Raw genomic sequence first — 17,411 nt, forward strand, 5'->3', positions numbered from 1 at the left:
ATCCGACCGAAGGTTGAATTTTTTATAATGAGTTCCGACTTTGATTCCGGAAATTGGAATAGCTCCATTACGTCATTTATGACTTGTGTACAAAATTTGAAGTCATTCCGGATTGATTTGTTATGTTTCGGCGCAAAATATAGAAGTTAAAAGATTTGAAAACTCATAATTCGATTCGATGCGCGATTTGTAATTTCGGCGTAATTTGACGTGGTTTGAAGCCTCGGCTAAATTCGTATTGTATTTCGGGGCATATTGGTATATTTTGTTAAAGTTCCGAGGGCCTCGGGTGGATTTCAGAAGGTTAACGGAATGCATTTCGAACAAGGGAAGCTGCTGAAATTTGTTTTCTATTACTGAAGTTGTGCTGGGCAGCAACTGTTTTTTTCGCTTCTGCGGAAGTTTGATCGTAGAAGCGACTGGAAGGGAACTGGACATAAGTTGGCAGCTTGCTAGTTTTTTTTCACAGAAGCATGAACAGTGATTCGCAGAAGCGTGAACAGTAATCGCATAAGCGCGAACAGTACTCGCAGAAGCGGAGGCAACGCAGAAGCGTGAACAGTGTCCGCAGAAGCGTGAACAATGCCCGCAAAAGCATGAACAGTACTCGCAGAAGCGGAACTGGGCAGAAACATAAGGACCAAAAATCAGTCACTTTGCCATTTCGTTTTGAAATTTTCGGAAATCGGTTCTTGGGCGATTTTGAGGATTTCTTCACGATTTCAACTCAAGTAAGTGTTTTATATCGTAAAGTGATTATATTTCATGAATCCATAGTTATATTCATCGTTTAATTCGGATTTAAATAGAGAAAATCAAGATTTTTGCAAAATCTTCCAAAAACAAAAAATTAAGATTTGGAGGTCAAGTTGTTATCGAAATTTGATAAAATTAGTATGATTGAACTCGTATCGGAATGGGTTTTCAGATTTCATGAAAATTGTGTCGGGTTCCGAGAGGCGGGCCCCGCGTTGACTTTTTGGAATAAATTTTTAAGTCGGCGTTTTATTATCCGAAATTATTTCCGATGAATTTTAATGAAGTTGTACAATTAATTTGGATAGATTTGAGATGTCCGGAGGTCGATTAAAGGAAGAAGGCAATTTTGGAATATCGGTATAACTTCAAAAAAGTAAGTATCTTACGTAACCTCGAATAAGGGAATTACCCCTTAGGCATCGAGTCTTATGTGTCATTTATGAAATGTGAAAAGCCGTGTACGCGATGTGATGAGTATGTGCTCGGGCTTATATGTGCAAAATATATTGGGTTATGTCTTGGGCATATTGTATAGTAAATTGAATAATTGTTGGCATTTATTAAATCATCTATTTGCCATGCCTCAATTCGCGTTTGTTGAATTTATTTTTATATGATAATTTGATGTGATTATTACTTGTATATTTACGTGGATTTTATGAATTTGATGATTTGATATTTCTTGGAATTTAATTTCATTATGGATTTTTCATCTGCAAATAATTAATTAAACAAGCTTAAGAAGAAGGTGTTGTCCTATGCTGAGTTATTTTTCCATCTCTATAGTTGTTTTGAGGTTTTATATACATTGTGTAGAGCCTTGGGCTATTTGTTGTGAAATTAATTAATTTTGTTATATCTTTGGAATTGGTTGTGGCCATTGTGCAAATTGTGATATGAATTGATTTTTGTTATGTTGCCGTGATAATATTCCGTGTAAATTATTGTGTTATTTGAATTATTATTATTTTAAAGATATAAGGGTGGCATTCCACTCTTGATATTGTGTGGGTATAAGGGAGGCATTTCACTGTTGTTATGTGTGTTGGGATATTATCTAGGCGGAGCAATAAGGATGGCTATAGGAGAGATAAGGGTGGCTATATGAGCGATAAGGGTGGCTATTGATATTGTCAGGGCGGAGGGATAAGGGAGGCTATTATAGGAGTGATAGGGATGGCTAAAGGAGAGATAAGGATGGCTATTGTCACGGATGATATGTGATGATATGGAGTTATTGTGTTAGTAATTTTTCATGTGATGTTGGGATTTTTCTTGTGTTTATTTTTATATCTCGTACAAATTATCTTGTTGTTTCGGTAAACTTGATAATAGTCTGATCTATGTTGAAATTGAGAGCTTGTGGCCATTGTCAGGCGGATTATGAAATGAAATGTGGGCACGAGGTGTTGTGATTAAATAATGATGATATTGGCGCGTGAATTGTCCGTGCATTTGTGATATGAAATGTGGGCACGGGGTGCCATGGTTAAATGATGATGATATTGGTACGTGAGTTGTCTGTGCGGTTGTGACAGAGAAATTGGCAAGATGTGACGTGGAAATATGAAAGTGGTCTGAGACCCGTATTTTATGATTTTGAAATGAGCTATCACATGGTGACTTTTATTCGAAAGATATTTATTTGAAAGAATTATATTTGAAAGAGATTTATTTGAAGAAATTATATTTGAAAGAGATTTATTTGAAAGAATTATATTTGAAAGATATTTATTTGAAGGGAGTATATTCGAAATATATTTATTGGAAAGTTTTATATCCTGAAGATTATTATTTGAGAAGCATATAGGCGAAAGATTTATATTTGAAGGACTTTATTTAAATGGGTGTACTTGTATTCATCATTTATTGAGCAATATAAATGGTGTTCTTGTTGCCCTGTTGTGTATATCACTAGTTGATTATTTTTACCATTATTGTTATTTGTTTTCTATTATTTTTGTATACTATATTGCATAGGTTATTAGACTAGTGAGTATCTTGACTGTACCTCGTCACTACTCCACTGAGGTTAGTCTTGATACTTACTGGGTACCGACTGTGATGTACTCATACTACACTTCTGCACATTTTTGTGCAGAGCCAGGTATTGGAGATATCGGACTTTGACAGAGTTAAAGCGGGATCGTAAGGATTCAAGGTAGAGCTGCTTGATTGTCGCAGTCCCTTGGAGTCTTTTCATTTTATTGTACTGTTAATTTTTAATCAAACAGTATTGAGTATTCGATCCTTGAGATCATTCTATGTATTCAGTTAGTGTTCGTGACTCAGTATGAAATGTAATTGAAATCGGCTTATCTACTCTTAGAGATTAGGTGTCATCACGACGTCTGAGGTGAGATTTTGGATCGTGACACTTATCATAGGCTTCTAGAATGGCTAAGAAGTTTGTAAAATAAAAGGACACTTTGGTTATTTAATTTTTGAAAATAGTGCCACAAAATGAAGTTCCACAAATTGTTGTTTTATTTTCTGTTTTTCCACTTGTTGTATTTTTTACTAATTTTTTACCTAACAATATTCTTTAAAGACTTTTATGGTAAAAATCTGAAAGATTTTCTGGGGCGATATGACTCTCGGTGTCGCCTTGAGTAGATGTATTTTGCCAAGAAGAGAAAGGGATTATAGGAAGTTTGGGAATTAATAAAAGAAAGAATTAAATACTTTAATCATGGTTATGATATTATTTTAGTTAATTAAATCATATTCCTTGATTTTTAATCATAACAAATGTTTTCAATCCAAGCAGGAGAAATTAATTAAGAGACTAGAAAATACAGGGGAGTTGAAAGGTACGAAGTCACAATCTGATGGTTTTGTCAGTAGTCTACCACAAGTAAATCTCGTGGAAGCAGAAGAATTGCACTACTATAATATGGGTCTCAACTATCACATAACGCAATTTTACGTGATTGCATGTTATTAATGCGCAAATTGGGGGCAAAGTTCAATAACAGACAAATTGGCTTAAATGCAAACTGAAAGCTGTTGAAGACCAAAACTAATAAGCAAATGATTAATGTGTTTTTTTGAACAATATAATTTTTACTTTTATTAGTAGAAAGTTGCAAAATATATTATGGTACTAGAGCAAATAAAGATTCTCGTTTCAAGTTTATTGCTACTTTCATCAACCTCTCAACGACATTTTTCAAGTACTTAGAAATGTAGGGGCTAAATTGTGAGTATTTTCTCGAGTGTAGCACGTTGAACATGTCTCTCGTAAGGCTTGTCTTAAAGTCAAATTAATGCACTAGCTAGGGTTGGTAGAATCAAATTACTTTAGGATTAACAATGTTATCTTTTACCCAAGAACTTTCATTTCAAATCATCAAGAAGATAAAATTGAGGAAGCTTCTGGTGAAAATTGTCGTCTTTGTGTTTAGTGGTCGGTTAGTGGTCTTCCAAATCAAGACGTAGGAATTGCACGGATGGTGGCTCTCACTGTTCCAGCGATGGGATATTAGAAAAGAACATTGATTTGGGGATCATAACCCTAATTTATAGATGCACACAATTTACATAGTTTTAATTTAGCCCATCATTAAATTAGAAACTATATCCGAGTATCTACACATAAGATCTCATACTTTAGGAGGTATCTTATAGACTCATTTAACTTTAAACCTTAATAAATCACTTTTAATTTGAGTCAATCTTTTAACCATAGCATCCAACATACTCTTACATTTCTTAAACTCTTACAAGGGTCAATTTCACGATTCAACTTATATGTTACTCTGTCCGTTTTACATTTATGTGATATAGTTAGCTTCGATATAAAATTTAATGATTTTTTAAAAAAAAAACTTGTGATTTTAACATGCTATAATATTTGTATGGTTACAAGACATTTGAAATTTAAGGTTTTAAATATTTCATAATATTTATATAGCTATAAACTTTTTTTATTAAGAATAAATAAATAAAATAAAAAGTATTACTATGAGTTTTTAGATGAACTAACAACAAAAATATGTTATATCACTGGAAGTATCAAACAGTCAAAGATCAAAAGTGTACTATATCTACTTTTCAATAACTAATTGGAAGCCAGTCAATAAAAAGGGCTATTACACTATAGAGTAGAGTAATAATCTTTTAGTACATAGAGGTAGTAATGATCACATGCATGCAACTGGTTTTGAAGTCACTTCGCGCATACGTCAATTATTTAATCGGGTAGTTTCTATCTTTACTGTAATTCTTTTATGAAGACTGGTGTCCCACTTAGCTTGAGTGCACTTTTGAACTTGATATTTACGTGTAGCTGGATTATTTCATTCAATATCTCCTATCGTTCATTACCTTTTTTTTAATGTGGATGGTGCCTCGCCCACCTTTGCTTGCATCTTTATTGTTCCGCTAAATATTTACCTCCCACAAATGCATATATTAAATAATTTTGTCCACCACAACTTAAGTAGATGAAAAAAATCACTTAATATTTTTATTTCTACTAAAATATAAACCCTAACTAATTAATCGCTAAGATTTGCACTCATTTTATTAATCACTAAACCATAACAATGCAGGTAGAGGTAGGCAGGGGCGGATGCAGTAAGGGTGAAGCGGTGTCACGTGACACTATTTCACAGTAAAATTTTTGTTAGATGTATATATAAATAATCTGCAAAATACCATATAACTACAAAATACAGTAAGTGTGACATCACTTGTCATCAAACTTTTCTTGGCCAGTTGGTGTAGTGCCTAATTTCAATAGGCAAGGTCGCGGGATTGAACACACCTTATGGGGTTTTTATATAACCTCATTTTTATTTTGAGGATTTTGGCTTAAAAAAGGAGACAGATTTGATCCCACTACTCGGAGAAGAATCCATTTCTTGGGATGGATATACAATCCGGCTTTCCTTGTATTTTTTATTTTTTGGATCAATTAAGTTATTTTGTTGCTTTTTTATTTTTTATTTTTTAAATTATTTTACTTTTTTGTTAGAATTTCTTAAAATAGTTTTATTTTATGATTGTACTCTATAAAATTATTTGGGGTTTCTCAAATAAATATTTTAATTTATAATTCAACTTAAATTTCGATAGATTATTCTAAAGCATCTTTCATACATGCAAAATCAAGTTCAGAATCTCAAAATTCATCTAACTTGGAAGAAAGGGCCAATGGTTGGAGTAACATCGATAAAGTGAAGGAGTTAATTTAAATTCCTTAAAAATTGACTCTGGGAAAAGACTTGCAACTCGAAATATTATTCAAATAGATGCAATAAGAAGAGCATATCTTCAAATCAGGTCTTTTCCAACCTCGAAATTATAAATGTGACACCGCTTATGAAAAATCTTGCGTACGTCACTGGAGGTAAGTCGTACCTTCATTTCCTACCAAACACGTTTTTTCCCTGTTTTTCCACAAATTATTTTCCTTGTTTGTAATATCCCAAGTATTTTCCTACAATCTAATTAAGATACGGCCTGTATTGCAACGTACAATCATGCATTAGTGTTGGTAGTTGGATGTCTCTATTCTCTAACCTTTTTAAGAAATTCTCCATACTCCAATTTAATTATACAAATGTGTGGAAATAAAAAGAAAGCCTCTTATACTTCTCCTTATAACAAGCTTATTTTATATGATAACAAACACAACTCAAGAAAAATAAGATTCCAAAATTCTCATGGCTTCCTTTCAATTATCTCTCACCAATTCCAAACACAAAAGAAACCATACTTTTCTAGAAGTTTTTCCATTATACAACAAATTCAAAGCTAAAAACCTCTCTTTCTCAAGCAAAAAACTTTCACCAAAATTATCAAGTGATCTTTCTTTAAAACCTTCATCTCTTTCTAGTTTAGCACCTAAGAATACTAAAATCCAACAATATGAAGAAGAGAAAAAACCCCTTTATGAAATATGGAGAGAAATCCAAGGGTGCAATAATTGGGAAGGTTTACTTGACCCTATGAACTCTAATCTAGGAAAAGAAATCATTCGTTATGGTGAATTTGCCCAATCTTGTTTTGACTCATTTGACTATGATCCTCATTCTAAGTATTGTGGTACTTGCAAATATCAACCATCACATTTCTTTGAGAAACTCAACATGGTGAAAAAAGGGTATAAAATGAGGAGATATCTATATGCAACTTCAAATATTAATTTGCCAAATTTCTTTCAGAAGTCGAAAAATAGTATGGTTTGGAGTGAACACGCGAATTGGATGGGATATGTAGCCACAGATCCCGACGAAATTAAGCGCCTAGGGCGCCGTGACATTGTTGTTGCATGGCGTGGCACGGTCACGTACTTAGAATGGATCCATGACCTCAAGGATATTTTGCACCCGGCTCATTTTCGCGATGATCCTAACATCAAGATCGAGTCAGGGTTCTTCGATTTGTACACTCAAAAAGAAAAAAATTGTCACTATTGTTCATTTTCGGCTCGTGAACAAATTTTAGCCGAGATTAATCGATTAATCGAGAAGTATGAAGGTGAAGAGCTAAGTATTACAATTACAGGGCATAGTCTTGGTGCAGCATTGGCTTTGTTAAGTGCTTATGATATAGCTGAGATGAAATTGAACATTTTACATAATGGTAAGTCTATGATTAAAAGAATTCCTATTACTGTTTTCTCATTTGCTGGCCCTAGGGTTGGAAATCTTAAATTTAAAGAAAGATGTGAAGTGCTAGGAATTAGGGTTTTGAGAGTGATAAATGTGCATGATAAGGTGCCAAAAGTGCCTGGAATTATTACAAATGAGAAATTTCAATTTCAAAAGCAATTGGAAGAGACTATTTCATTTCCATGGAGTTATGCTCATGTTGGGGTGGAATTTGCATTGGACCATCATCATTCTCCTTTTCTCAAGCCCAATGGTGATTTGGGCTGTGCACATAATCTTGAGGCCCATTTACACTTCGTCGATGGCTACCACGGGAAGGACCGCGCGTTTTGCTCCGCCACGGGGAGGGACGTCGCTCTCGTCAATAAGGACTCTAATTTCTTGAAGGAGGACTATGGCGTGCCGCCGTTGTGGTGGCAAGATGAGAATAAAGGCATGGTGAGGACTCCCGACGGGCGGTGGGTGTTGCAGGGAGAGGCCCATAATTGAGGCCCATCCACCCGATACGGCCCATCATTTTCAGCAAGTCCTTAAACTTGCTAGGGAAAGATTACATTTACCTTAGTTATATTTTTACGGGGTATTATCACTTTCGCCCGCGTCAGAAGCTATTTACATTTAATAGCCGAAAAAATATATATTTTTTGTATATATATATATATATATATATATATATATATATATATATATATATATATTCATTTTTATGTATATACAAAAAATATATATTTTTCGGCTATTATCTTAAGAGGAGCTAAACAGTATCATTTTCCCTATTTTTGCTCATTGAAAAATGTTGTGATGCCCAATCATTAATAACTAAGAGCTGTCTTTTTTAATTAAATTATTCTTGTTTGGTTTTATTGTTGTGAAGTGAATATACCTGTCATTAGGGGTGTTCATAAAAATCCGAAAAATTGAATCAAACCGAAAATCGAGCCAAACCGACCAAAAAAACCGATATATTTTAGGTTTGGTTTTGAATTTTAAAAACCGATCAAATTTGATTTGGTTTTGGTTTTGGTTTTAATTAAAAAATAACCGAACCAACCCGACTATAGAGTAGTTATTTAAATTTATTATTACACATATATATGTATATTTTTATATAAAGTTTCTAAAATTTTAAGGTACATATTAGGCATTTGTATTTTTAGTCTAGTCCTTTGCTATTATAATAATCTAATTCTTTGCTTTTACATTCTAGTTTGATTTCTTTTGCTATATAAAATAATTTATTTCATGTTAAAAATAATCAATTTTTAATTGAGTACTTAAAGTATTCATCACTATTTAATTCAATTATCATCAATATATCTTGGTAAATGATAGATTTCTCAAAGTGCAATTGGTTTGATAGTGTTACGTTGAAAATGTAGTCGCCGGAATATATGTTTGGTAGTGTATGTCTCATATTTAAGAAAAAACGATAAATAACCGAAAAAATCGAAAAAACCGACAAAAGCCGAATCGATAAAAGACGACTTTATTGGTTTGGTTTGGTTTGATTCTAATATTTTAAGAACTGACTTAATTGGTTTGATTTCTTTTAGGGAAAAATCGATCCAAACCGCACCGTGAACACCCCCAACATGTCACGGTGATGGGTCCAAGTGATAATATAGCCAAAGATGTGTGTCCTTTAATTCTATTTTTTTTTTTGCTACGTTGGCTATTGTGTTTAATTTTCGTACAAAACAAATCTGTCACAAGACATCAAACAGGGATTTTAAAAATGTCAACCAACTTTCTTTGTTCATTTCCTTGTAAAAAAATATAATCACTTGTTAGCCAAATGTTTGTTTTGAGCAAAGGGAGATATCTATTTGATTGACTTGAAAGTGTATGCTCTACTCAGAATAATATTGAGAAATCCAACTTGGACAATTTTCAATTATTATATTTCACCAATTGTTTCATCAATAATATTAGATAGATGAATCATAAAAGAATACAAGCCAGTAGTCAGTATAGAGTCATGTCAATTGTAGTTCCAAAACAGCAGAAGAAGTTAAGGACTTGATGATGTTGCAAAGAAGGTGAGGTTAACTTTTATATACTTATAATGTAGTGAATTTTTCAACTTATTATGTCACTTAAAAAATTATTACATCTAATTTATTCATAATAAATAAAATAACTACAGTACTCTCTCTAATCATTCCTACACCTCAAAATGCAGCAATTTATCTCCTTCAAAATTGAAATGATTTGGCATTCAGGAAATTACTCAGAATGGATCTTTTTATAATCATCGTTTATGTTTTGATATAGTTAACAAAGTTTTGGTAAAATAGCTTTGCACCAGAATTTTAAAGTTTGCTGTCACGATTTGAATTACGCTGCCCAGAATTTTTAGTTTTGGCAGCCTGCTTCAAAATTCTGGCATAGTACTTTAAAATTTTGACAAAAGGGCTATTTTTTAAAAACTTATCTCAACAGCGTCAAAATATAAATTGTCACGACCCAATTTTCCCTCCTTGTGATATCGTGACGGCACCTATTCTCTACAACTAGGTAAGCCTAACACTTTGCGGAATAATGAAATAAAAATATAAATTTAACCAACTATTCAAAAATACACAACAATCCCCAAAAACCCGGAACATCGTGAAATCACAAACTACAGAAGGAAAAGTCTAGTGTCTCTATACATCAGAATCTAACAAGGAAGATACAGAAAATAATGGACATCAGAAAGAGTAGAAGGGGACTCCGAGATCTGTGGACGCGGCAAATATACATTGAAGTCTCCAAAGTTGTCCCGGCTCACTGATAGTACGGTTGATAAGGTGCACCTAGATCTGCACACAAAAAACATGTGCAGAGAGTAGCATGAGTACACCACAATGGTACCCAGTAAGTGCCAAGCCTAACCTCAATCGAGTAGTGACGAGGTCAGGTCAAGACTCTACTGTAGTAAATATAATAAATTAAACAGTAAAAGATATAAGTAAAATTTACGGCAACACAGTTAAAGAAATTCTCAAAAATTTAACAGTTAAAGGAGTCCTTGGCTCAGAACAAAGTAAACACACTGGGGAATCTTCCGGAATACGTCCGTAGTCTCAAAGTAAATATGCAGTGCTGGGGGATCTCCCGAAATACGTCCGTAGTCCCAAAGTAAATATGCAGTGCAAGAGGATCTCCCGAAATACGTCTGTAATCCCAAAGTAAATATGTAGTGCTGGGGGATCTCCCGGAATACGTCTGCAGTCCCAATTTAAATATGCAATGCAAGATAAAATGGCAGGTATGGCCTTGAATTACACAGTTTACACTAATCACGGATAAAAAAAATAGGGATTTAACTAAGCATGGCGCACAGAATATCAATTAAGCAGTTAAAATACGTAAGCATGCTTTTTTAGTCTAAACTAAATAATTAAACATATTAGTGCAATTCAATAAGAGAAACCATTTATGATTTAAAAAGGATAAACGGGATTATTTTTGCAATAACAGCCCGTGTACTACTCGTCACCTCACGTACACGGTACCCACACACCAATAATATCAAAATATCATAAGAGGAAAGTCCCCAACACAAGGTTAGGCAAGCCACTTACCTCGAACCAAGCTCACTCAATCGGTCACAATGCCTTTCCCACGAATATCCGGCTCCGAATGGCCCAAATATAGCTAAAAGCAATTACATATCGTAAATACAACCATAATAGACTCATCTAATTAATGAAATTAATATTTTAACAAAAATTCCTAAATTAACTCAAAAATCGCCCGTGGGGCCCACGTCTCGAAATCGGGTAAAAATCACAAAATACGAACACTCATTCACTCACGAGTTTACTCGTACCAAAATTGCTCAAATCCGATACCAAAATCTCGATCAAAACCCCAAAATTCAGCCTAATAACTTTTCTCAAGTTTTCACCCAAAATCCGAAATTTAACGATGAATTTAAGCATAGATTAGTGGAATATAACCATAAAGAAGTTAAGAATCGTTACCCAATCGATATCTCTGAAAATTCATCACGAACGCGGGATCTCCATCGTGAATACGAAGCACGAAATCTCGCCTGCCTCCAGTTCTTCTTCGCGAATGCGAGAACCATATCGCGAATGCGGAGCTTCGAGGTTCCACACCTTCACGAACACGAGAGCAACATCGCGGACGTGAAGCCCTTCCGAGATACCTTACGCGAACGCGAGGACTCCCTCGCGAACGCGATGAAGAAAATGCCTTCAACAGGACACCAGAAATCTACTATCTTCCAAAGTCCAAAAGTGATCCGTTAAGCATCCGAAACTCACCCGAGGCCCCCGGGACCTCGACCAAATATACCAACCAATCCTACAACACCATACGAACTTAGTCGAGCTCTCAAATCACATCAAACAATGCTAAAATCATGAATCACCCTCCAATTCAAACTTAAAGAACTTAAAACTTCAAAATTCTACAACCGATGCTGAAACCTATCAAATCATGTTCGATTGACCTCAAATTTTGCGCACAAGTCATATCAACATTAGGGACCTACTCTAACTTTCGGAATCGGAAAACGATCCCAATATCATAAATTTCACTACTGGCCCAAAATTTCAAAAATTCAACTTTCGCCATTTCAAGCCTAAATGAAGTACGGACCTCCAAAACACAATCTGGACATGCCCCTAAATCCAAATTCACCTAACGGATCTAACGGAACCGATGGAATTCAATACCGGTGTTGTCTTCACACAGTTTTGATCCTAAGGCTTAAGCTCTCATTTAGGGACTAAGTGTCCCAAAACACTACGAAACTCAAAACCAATCATCCCGGCAAGTCACAATAGCATAAATAGATATGGGGAAAATAGTTAATAGGGGCTCGGGGCTCTAACTCTTAAAATGACCGGCCGGGTCGTTACATTCTCCCCCTCTTAAAACAATCGTTCGTCCTCGAACGAGTATAAAGACATACCTGAAACTATGAAAAGATGAGGGTACTGGCTGCGCATATCCTTCTCGGTCTCCCAAGTCGCCTCTTCGATCGGCTGACCTCTCCACTGGACCTTTACTGAAGCAATATTCTTTGACATGAGCTTTCTGACCTACTTGTCCAAAATGACTACTGGCTTCTCAACATAAGATAGATCCTTGTCCAACTAGACTGAGCTGAAATCCAATACATGAATCGGATTACCGTGATACTTCCGGAGCATAGACACGTGGAATACCGGGTGAACTCCTACTAGGTCGGGAGGCAAAGCAAGCTCATAAGCAACCTCCCCAACTCTCCGCAATATCTCAAAAGGACCAATGAACCTCGGGCTTAGCTTGCCCTTCTTCCCGAACCTCATGACGCTCTTCATAGGCGATACCCGAAGCAAGACCCGCTCACCAACCATAAATGCCAAGTCACGAACCTTCCAATCCGCATAAATCTTCTGCCTGGACTGGGCTGTGCGAAGTCTCTCTTGAACCACCTTCACCTTATCCAGGGCATCCTGGACCAAATCGGTACCCAACAATCGGGCCTTCTCAAACCATCCCACTGGGGACCGGCACCGCCTACCATACAAAGCCTCATACGGTGCCATCTAAATGATGGAATGGTAACTGTTGTTGTAAGCGAACTCTGCAAGTGGCAAGTATTGGTCCCATGACCCTCCGAACTCCATCACATAGGCACGGAGCATATCCTCAAAAATCTAAATCGTGCGCTCGGACTGACCGTCCGTCTGAGGGTGAAAGGTTGTGCTCAACTCCACCCTAGTACCCAACTCCTGTTGTACGGCTCTCCAAAATCGTGATGTGAATTGTGTACCTCTGTCTAAAATGATGGATATTGGAATACCATGAAGGCGGACAATCTCTCTGATATAAATCTTAGCCAACCTCTCAGAAGAATAAGTGGTCAACACTGGAATAAAATGAGCTGACTTGGTCAGCCGATCCACGATCACCCAAATAGCATCGAACCTTCTCAAAGTCCGTGGAAGTCCAACTACAAAGTCCATGGTGATCCGCTCCCACTTCCACTCTAGGATCTCTAACCTCTTAAGTAATCCACCCGGCCTCTGGTGCTCATATTTGACCTGCTGACAGTTGAGACACTTGGCCACAAACCCAACTATATCTTTCTTCATCCTCCACCACCAGTAGTGCTGCCTCAAATCCTAGTACATCTTCGCGGCACCGGGATGAATAGAGTACCGCGAACTGTGGGCCTCCTCGAGAATCAACTCTCGAAGCCCATCAACATTGGGCACACAGATCCGGCCCTGCATCCTCATCACACCATCATCACTAATAGTCACATCTCTTGAATCACCTCGCCGAACCCTGTCCTGAAGAACAAGAAGATGAGGATCATCATACTGGCGCTCCCTGATACGGTCATAAAGAGAAGACCGAGTAACCACACAAGCTAATACCCGGCTAGGCTCTGAAATATCCAATCTCACGAACTGACTGGCTAAGGCCTGAACATCCAATGCTAAGGGCCTCTCAGCTACCGGAAGATACGGCAAACTCCCCAAACTCTCTGCCCGGTGACTCAAAGCGTCGGCCACTATATTGGCCTTCCCCGGGTGGTATAATATAGTGATATCATAGTCTTTAAGTAGCTCCAACCACCTACGCGGACGCAAATTAAGGTCCTTCTGCCTGAGTAAGTGCTGCAAACTCCGGTGATCAGTGTAAATCTCACAGGGAACATCGTACAAATAATGACGCCAGATATTTAGGGCGTGAACAATAGCTGCTAACTCGAGATCATGAACCGGATAATTCTTCTCATGCACCTTCAACTGCCTAAACGCGTAGGCAATCACCCTACCGTCCTGCATCAATACCACTCCTAGGCCAGTCCTCGAGGCATCACAGTAGACAGTGTAGGAACCCAAACCTGTAGGCAATACTAATACTGGGGCTGTAGTCAAAGCTGTCTTGAGCTTATGAAAGTTCTCCTCACACTCCTCGGTCCACCTGGACGGAGCACCCTTCTGGGTCAATCTGGTCATAGGTGCCGTAATAGATGAAAATCCCTCTACAAAGCGACGGTAATACCCCGCAAAACCAAGAAAACTCTGGATCTCCGTAGTTGAGGACGGCCTGGGCCAACTCTGCACTGCTTCAATCTTCTTCGGATCCACCTGGATCCCCTCACTTGATACTATATGACCCAAGAATGCCACTGGGTCTAACCAAAACTCACACTTTGAAAATTTTGCGTACAACTTCTTTTCTCTCAAGGTCTGAAGTGCAGTCCTCAGGTGTTGCTCATGATCTTCCCGAGATCGGGAATATACCAGGATGTCATCAATAAACACAATGACAAAGGAATCAAGATAAGGCTGGAACACACTGTGCATCAAATGCATAAAGGCTGCTGGGGCATTGGTCAGTCCAAATGACATGACAAGAAATTCATAGTGACCATATCTGGTCCTGAAAGCAGTCTTCGGGATGTCCGGCTCCCGAATCATCAACTGATGATAGCCAGAACGCAAGTCAATCTTGGAAAATACCCTAGCACCCTGTAACTAATCAAATAAATCATCGATGCGAGGCAAAGGATACATGTTCTTCACTGTAACTTTGTTCAACTGCCGATAATCAATACACATATGCATAGAACCATCCTTCTTCTTCACAAATAAGACCGGAGCACCCCAAGGTGATACACTGGGCCTGATGAAACCCTTATCAAGCAACTCCTACAACTGCTTCTTTAACTCCTTCAACTCAGGAGAAGCCATACGGTAGGGAGGAATAGAAATGGGCTGAGTGTACGGCAACAAATCAATGCCGAAATCAATATCTCTATCGGGCGGTATACCCGGAAGATCAACTGAAAACACATCAGGGAAGTCCCTCACTATTGGAACTAACTCGATCGTAGGGGTATCAATACTAACATCTCTCACATGGGCCAAATACACATCACACCCCTTCTTAACCATTCGCTGAGCCTTAAGAAATGAAATGACCCTACGGGGAGTATACTCTAAGGTACCTCTCCACTCTAATCTCGGCAATACTGGCATAGCCAGCATCACGATCTAAGCGTGACAATCAAGAATAGCATAATGGGGGGACAACCAGTCCATGCCCAAGATAACATCAAAATCTACCATACTGAGTAATAACAAATCGGCTCTGGTCTCAAAACCACTAAGAGCAATCAAACACGATCGATATACGCGGTCTACAATGAGAGAATCTCCCATGGGAGTAGATACATAAACAGGGAAACTCAAAGAATCTCGAGATATCCCCAAACGTGGAGCAAAATAAGAAGACACATATGAATACATAGAGCCTGGGTCAAATAATATTGATGCATCCCTATGATAGAAAGGGACGATACCTATGATGACTGAATCTGAAGCAATGGCCTCTGAACGGGCTGGAAGGGCATAGTACCTGCCCTGGCCTCCCCCTCTAGGGCGACCTCGACCTCCCCGACCTCCACCTCGAGCTGGCTGAGGAGATGGGGTGGCAGCTGGTGCTGGAAGAATGGTCGTAGGACCCGGTGGAGCACGTGGAGGCTGATAAGTCTGTGGAGGTGCACCCCTCCTGGATCTGGCGCAATCTCTAACCAGGTGACGAGTGTCACCACACTCAAAACAACCTCTCGGACTGGCCGGTAATAGCACCTCGAGTAGAAGGCATACTGGATACTGGCAGTGCATAATAGGGCTCCTGAGGTCTAGGAGGAGCTGGAACACCGCTGGCTACTGGAAGAGCTGAATGAACAGGGCGACTCACAAAACCCCTACCATAGTGTGCTGCTGGCGCACGAGCTCCTGAATAATGACCAGTCTCTCGAGACCTCTTGGCCTCTCTCTCCTCTCTGTCCCGGGCAAACATGCCCTCCACTCTCCTCGCAATGCTCACTGCCTACTGATAAGTGATGTCCATCTCCAACTCCCTGGCCATACTGGTCCGAATACTGGGGTGGAGTCCCTTAATGAAGCGACGAACCCTCTCTCTGACTGTAGCAACCAGAGATGGTGCATGGCGAGCTAGCTCACTGAAACGGATCGCATACTCCGACACAGTCATAGCACCCTGACGCAACTGCTCAAACTCTATGCACCAAGCATCCATGAGGCTCTAGGGAACATACTCACGCAAGAACATCTCTGAAAACAGAGTCCAAGTGAGTGAGGATGCCTCGTCCGGACTACTCAGCTCATAGGCACGCCACCACTGATATTCCTCTCCCCTCAGCTAGAAAGCGGTGAAAGAAACCCCACTCATCTCCACAATGCCCATAGTGCGGAGAATACGATAATACTCCTCAAGAAAACCCAAAGCATCATATGAAGCTAGTCTGTTGAAAGTAGGTGGGTGGTACTTCTTGTACCTCTCAAGTTTGAGCTGCTCTGCCTCAAAAGAAGCTACACTAACCTTGGGCAGAGCTGGAACTACCGGCTGCATTGGTACAACCTCTGGAACCTAGTCAACCTGAACCCACTGCTCTGAAGTACCAGCGACGGGAGTCTGTACTCCTCCCCCGGCCTGAGATGTGGCAGGAGCAAGTAGAATCAATCCAGCCTGAGCTAAGGTGCTAAACATGATCAAAAACTGGGCTAGAGTCTCCTGGAGGGCTGGTGCAGCAACAGGTATCTCAGGTGTCTACCCTCCAGCTTGAGCTACTGGGGGCTCTTCTGTAGCGGCTCGTGTGGGTGCTCTGGCGGCACCACGTGGACGTCCTCGGCCTCTACCCCAGCCCCGGCCCCGGCCCCGGCCTCTCACGGCTCTAGCAGGGGGCGCGGGTGCCTGGTCATCAGATCCGCTTGTACGTGTCCTCACCATCTGTGAGAGAATAGAATACAGAAGTTTAAAATCTTTGAAGTCAACAAATTTCGCACGACAAGGAGTCAAAGTTGTGAAATTTTACTAACAGTTCCATAGCCTCCCGAAGATAAGTACAAACATCTCCGTACCGATCCGCGAGACCCTAATAAACTGGTTTGTGACTCACGACTAGGGGTGGCAAGTGGGTCGGGCCCGGTCCTAAGTGGGCTTCGCGGGCCTGGTCCTAAGTGGGCCGGTCCTATGCGGTCC

General features: G+C 38.9%; 1 protein-coding gene across 1 annotated transcript; it reads left to right on the forward strand.

The window, feature by feature from the left end:
* The first annotated feature begins 6,345 nt into the window (after window positions 1-6,345).
* Window positions 6,346-8,004, forward strand: LOC107807964 (phospholipase A1-Igamma3, chloroplastic-like). The gene has a single exon (XM_075222367.1). The coding sequence runs from the start codon at window positions 6,432-6,434 to the stop codon at window positions 7,869-7,871; it is 1,440 nt and encodes a 479-aa protein (XP_075078468.1). The 5' UTR covers window positions 6,346-6,431; the 3' UTR covers window positions 7,872-8,004.
* The last annotated feature ends 9,407 nt before the right edge of the window (window positions 8,005-17,411 follow it).

Source organism: Nicotiana tabacum, chromosome 9, assembly GCF_000715075.1.
Source record: "Nicotiana tabacum cultivar K326 chromosome 9, ASM71507v2, whole genome shotgun sequence".
Classification (NCBI taxonomy): domain Eukaryota; kingdom Viridiplantae; phylum Streptophyta; class Magnoliopsida; order Solanales; family Solanaceae; genus Nicotiana; species Nicotiana tabacum.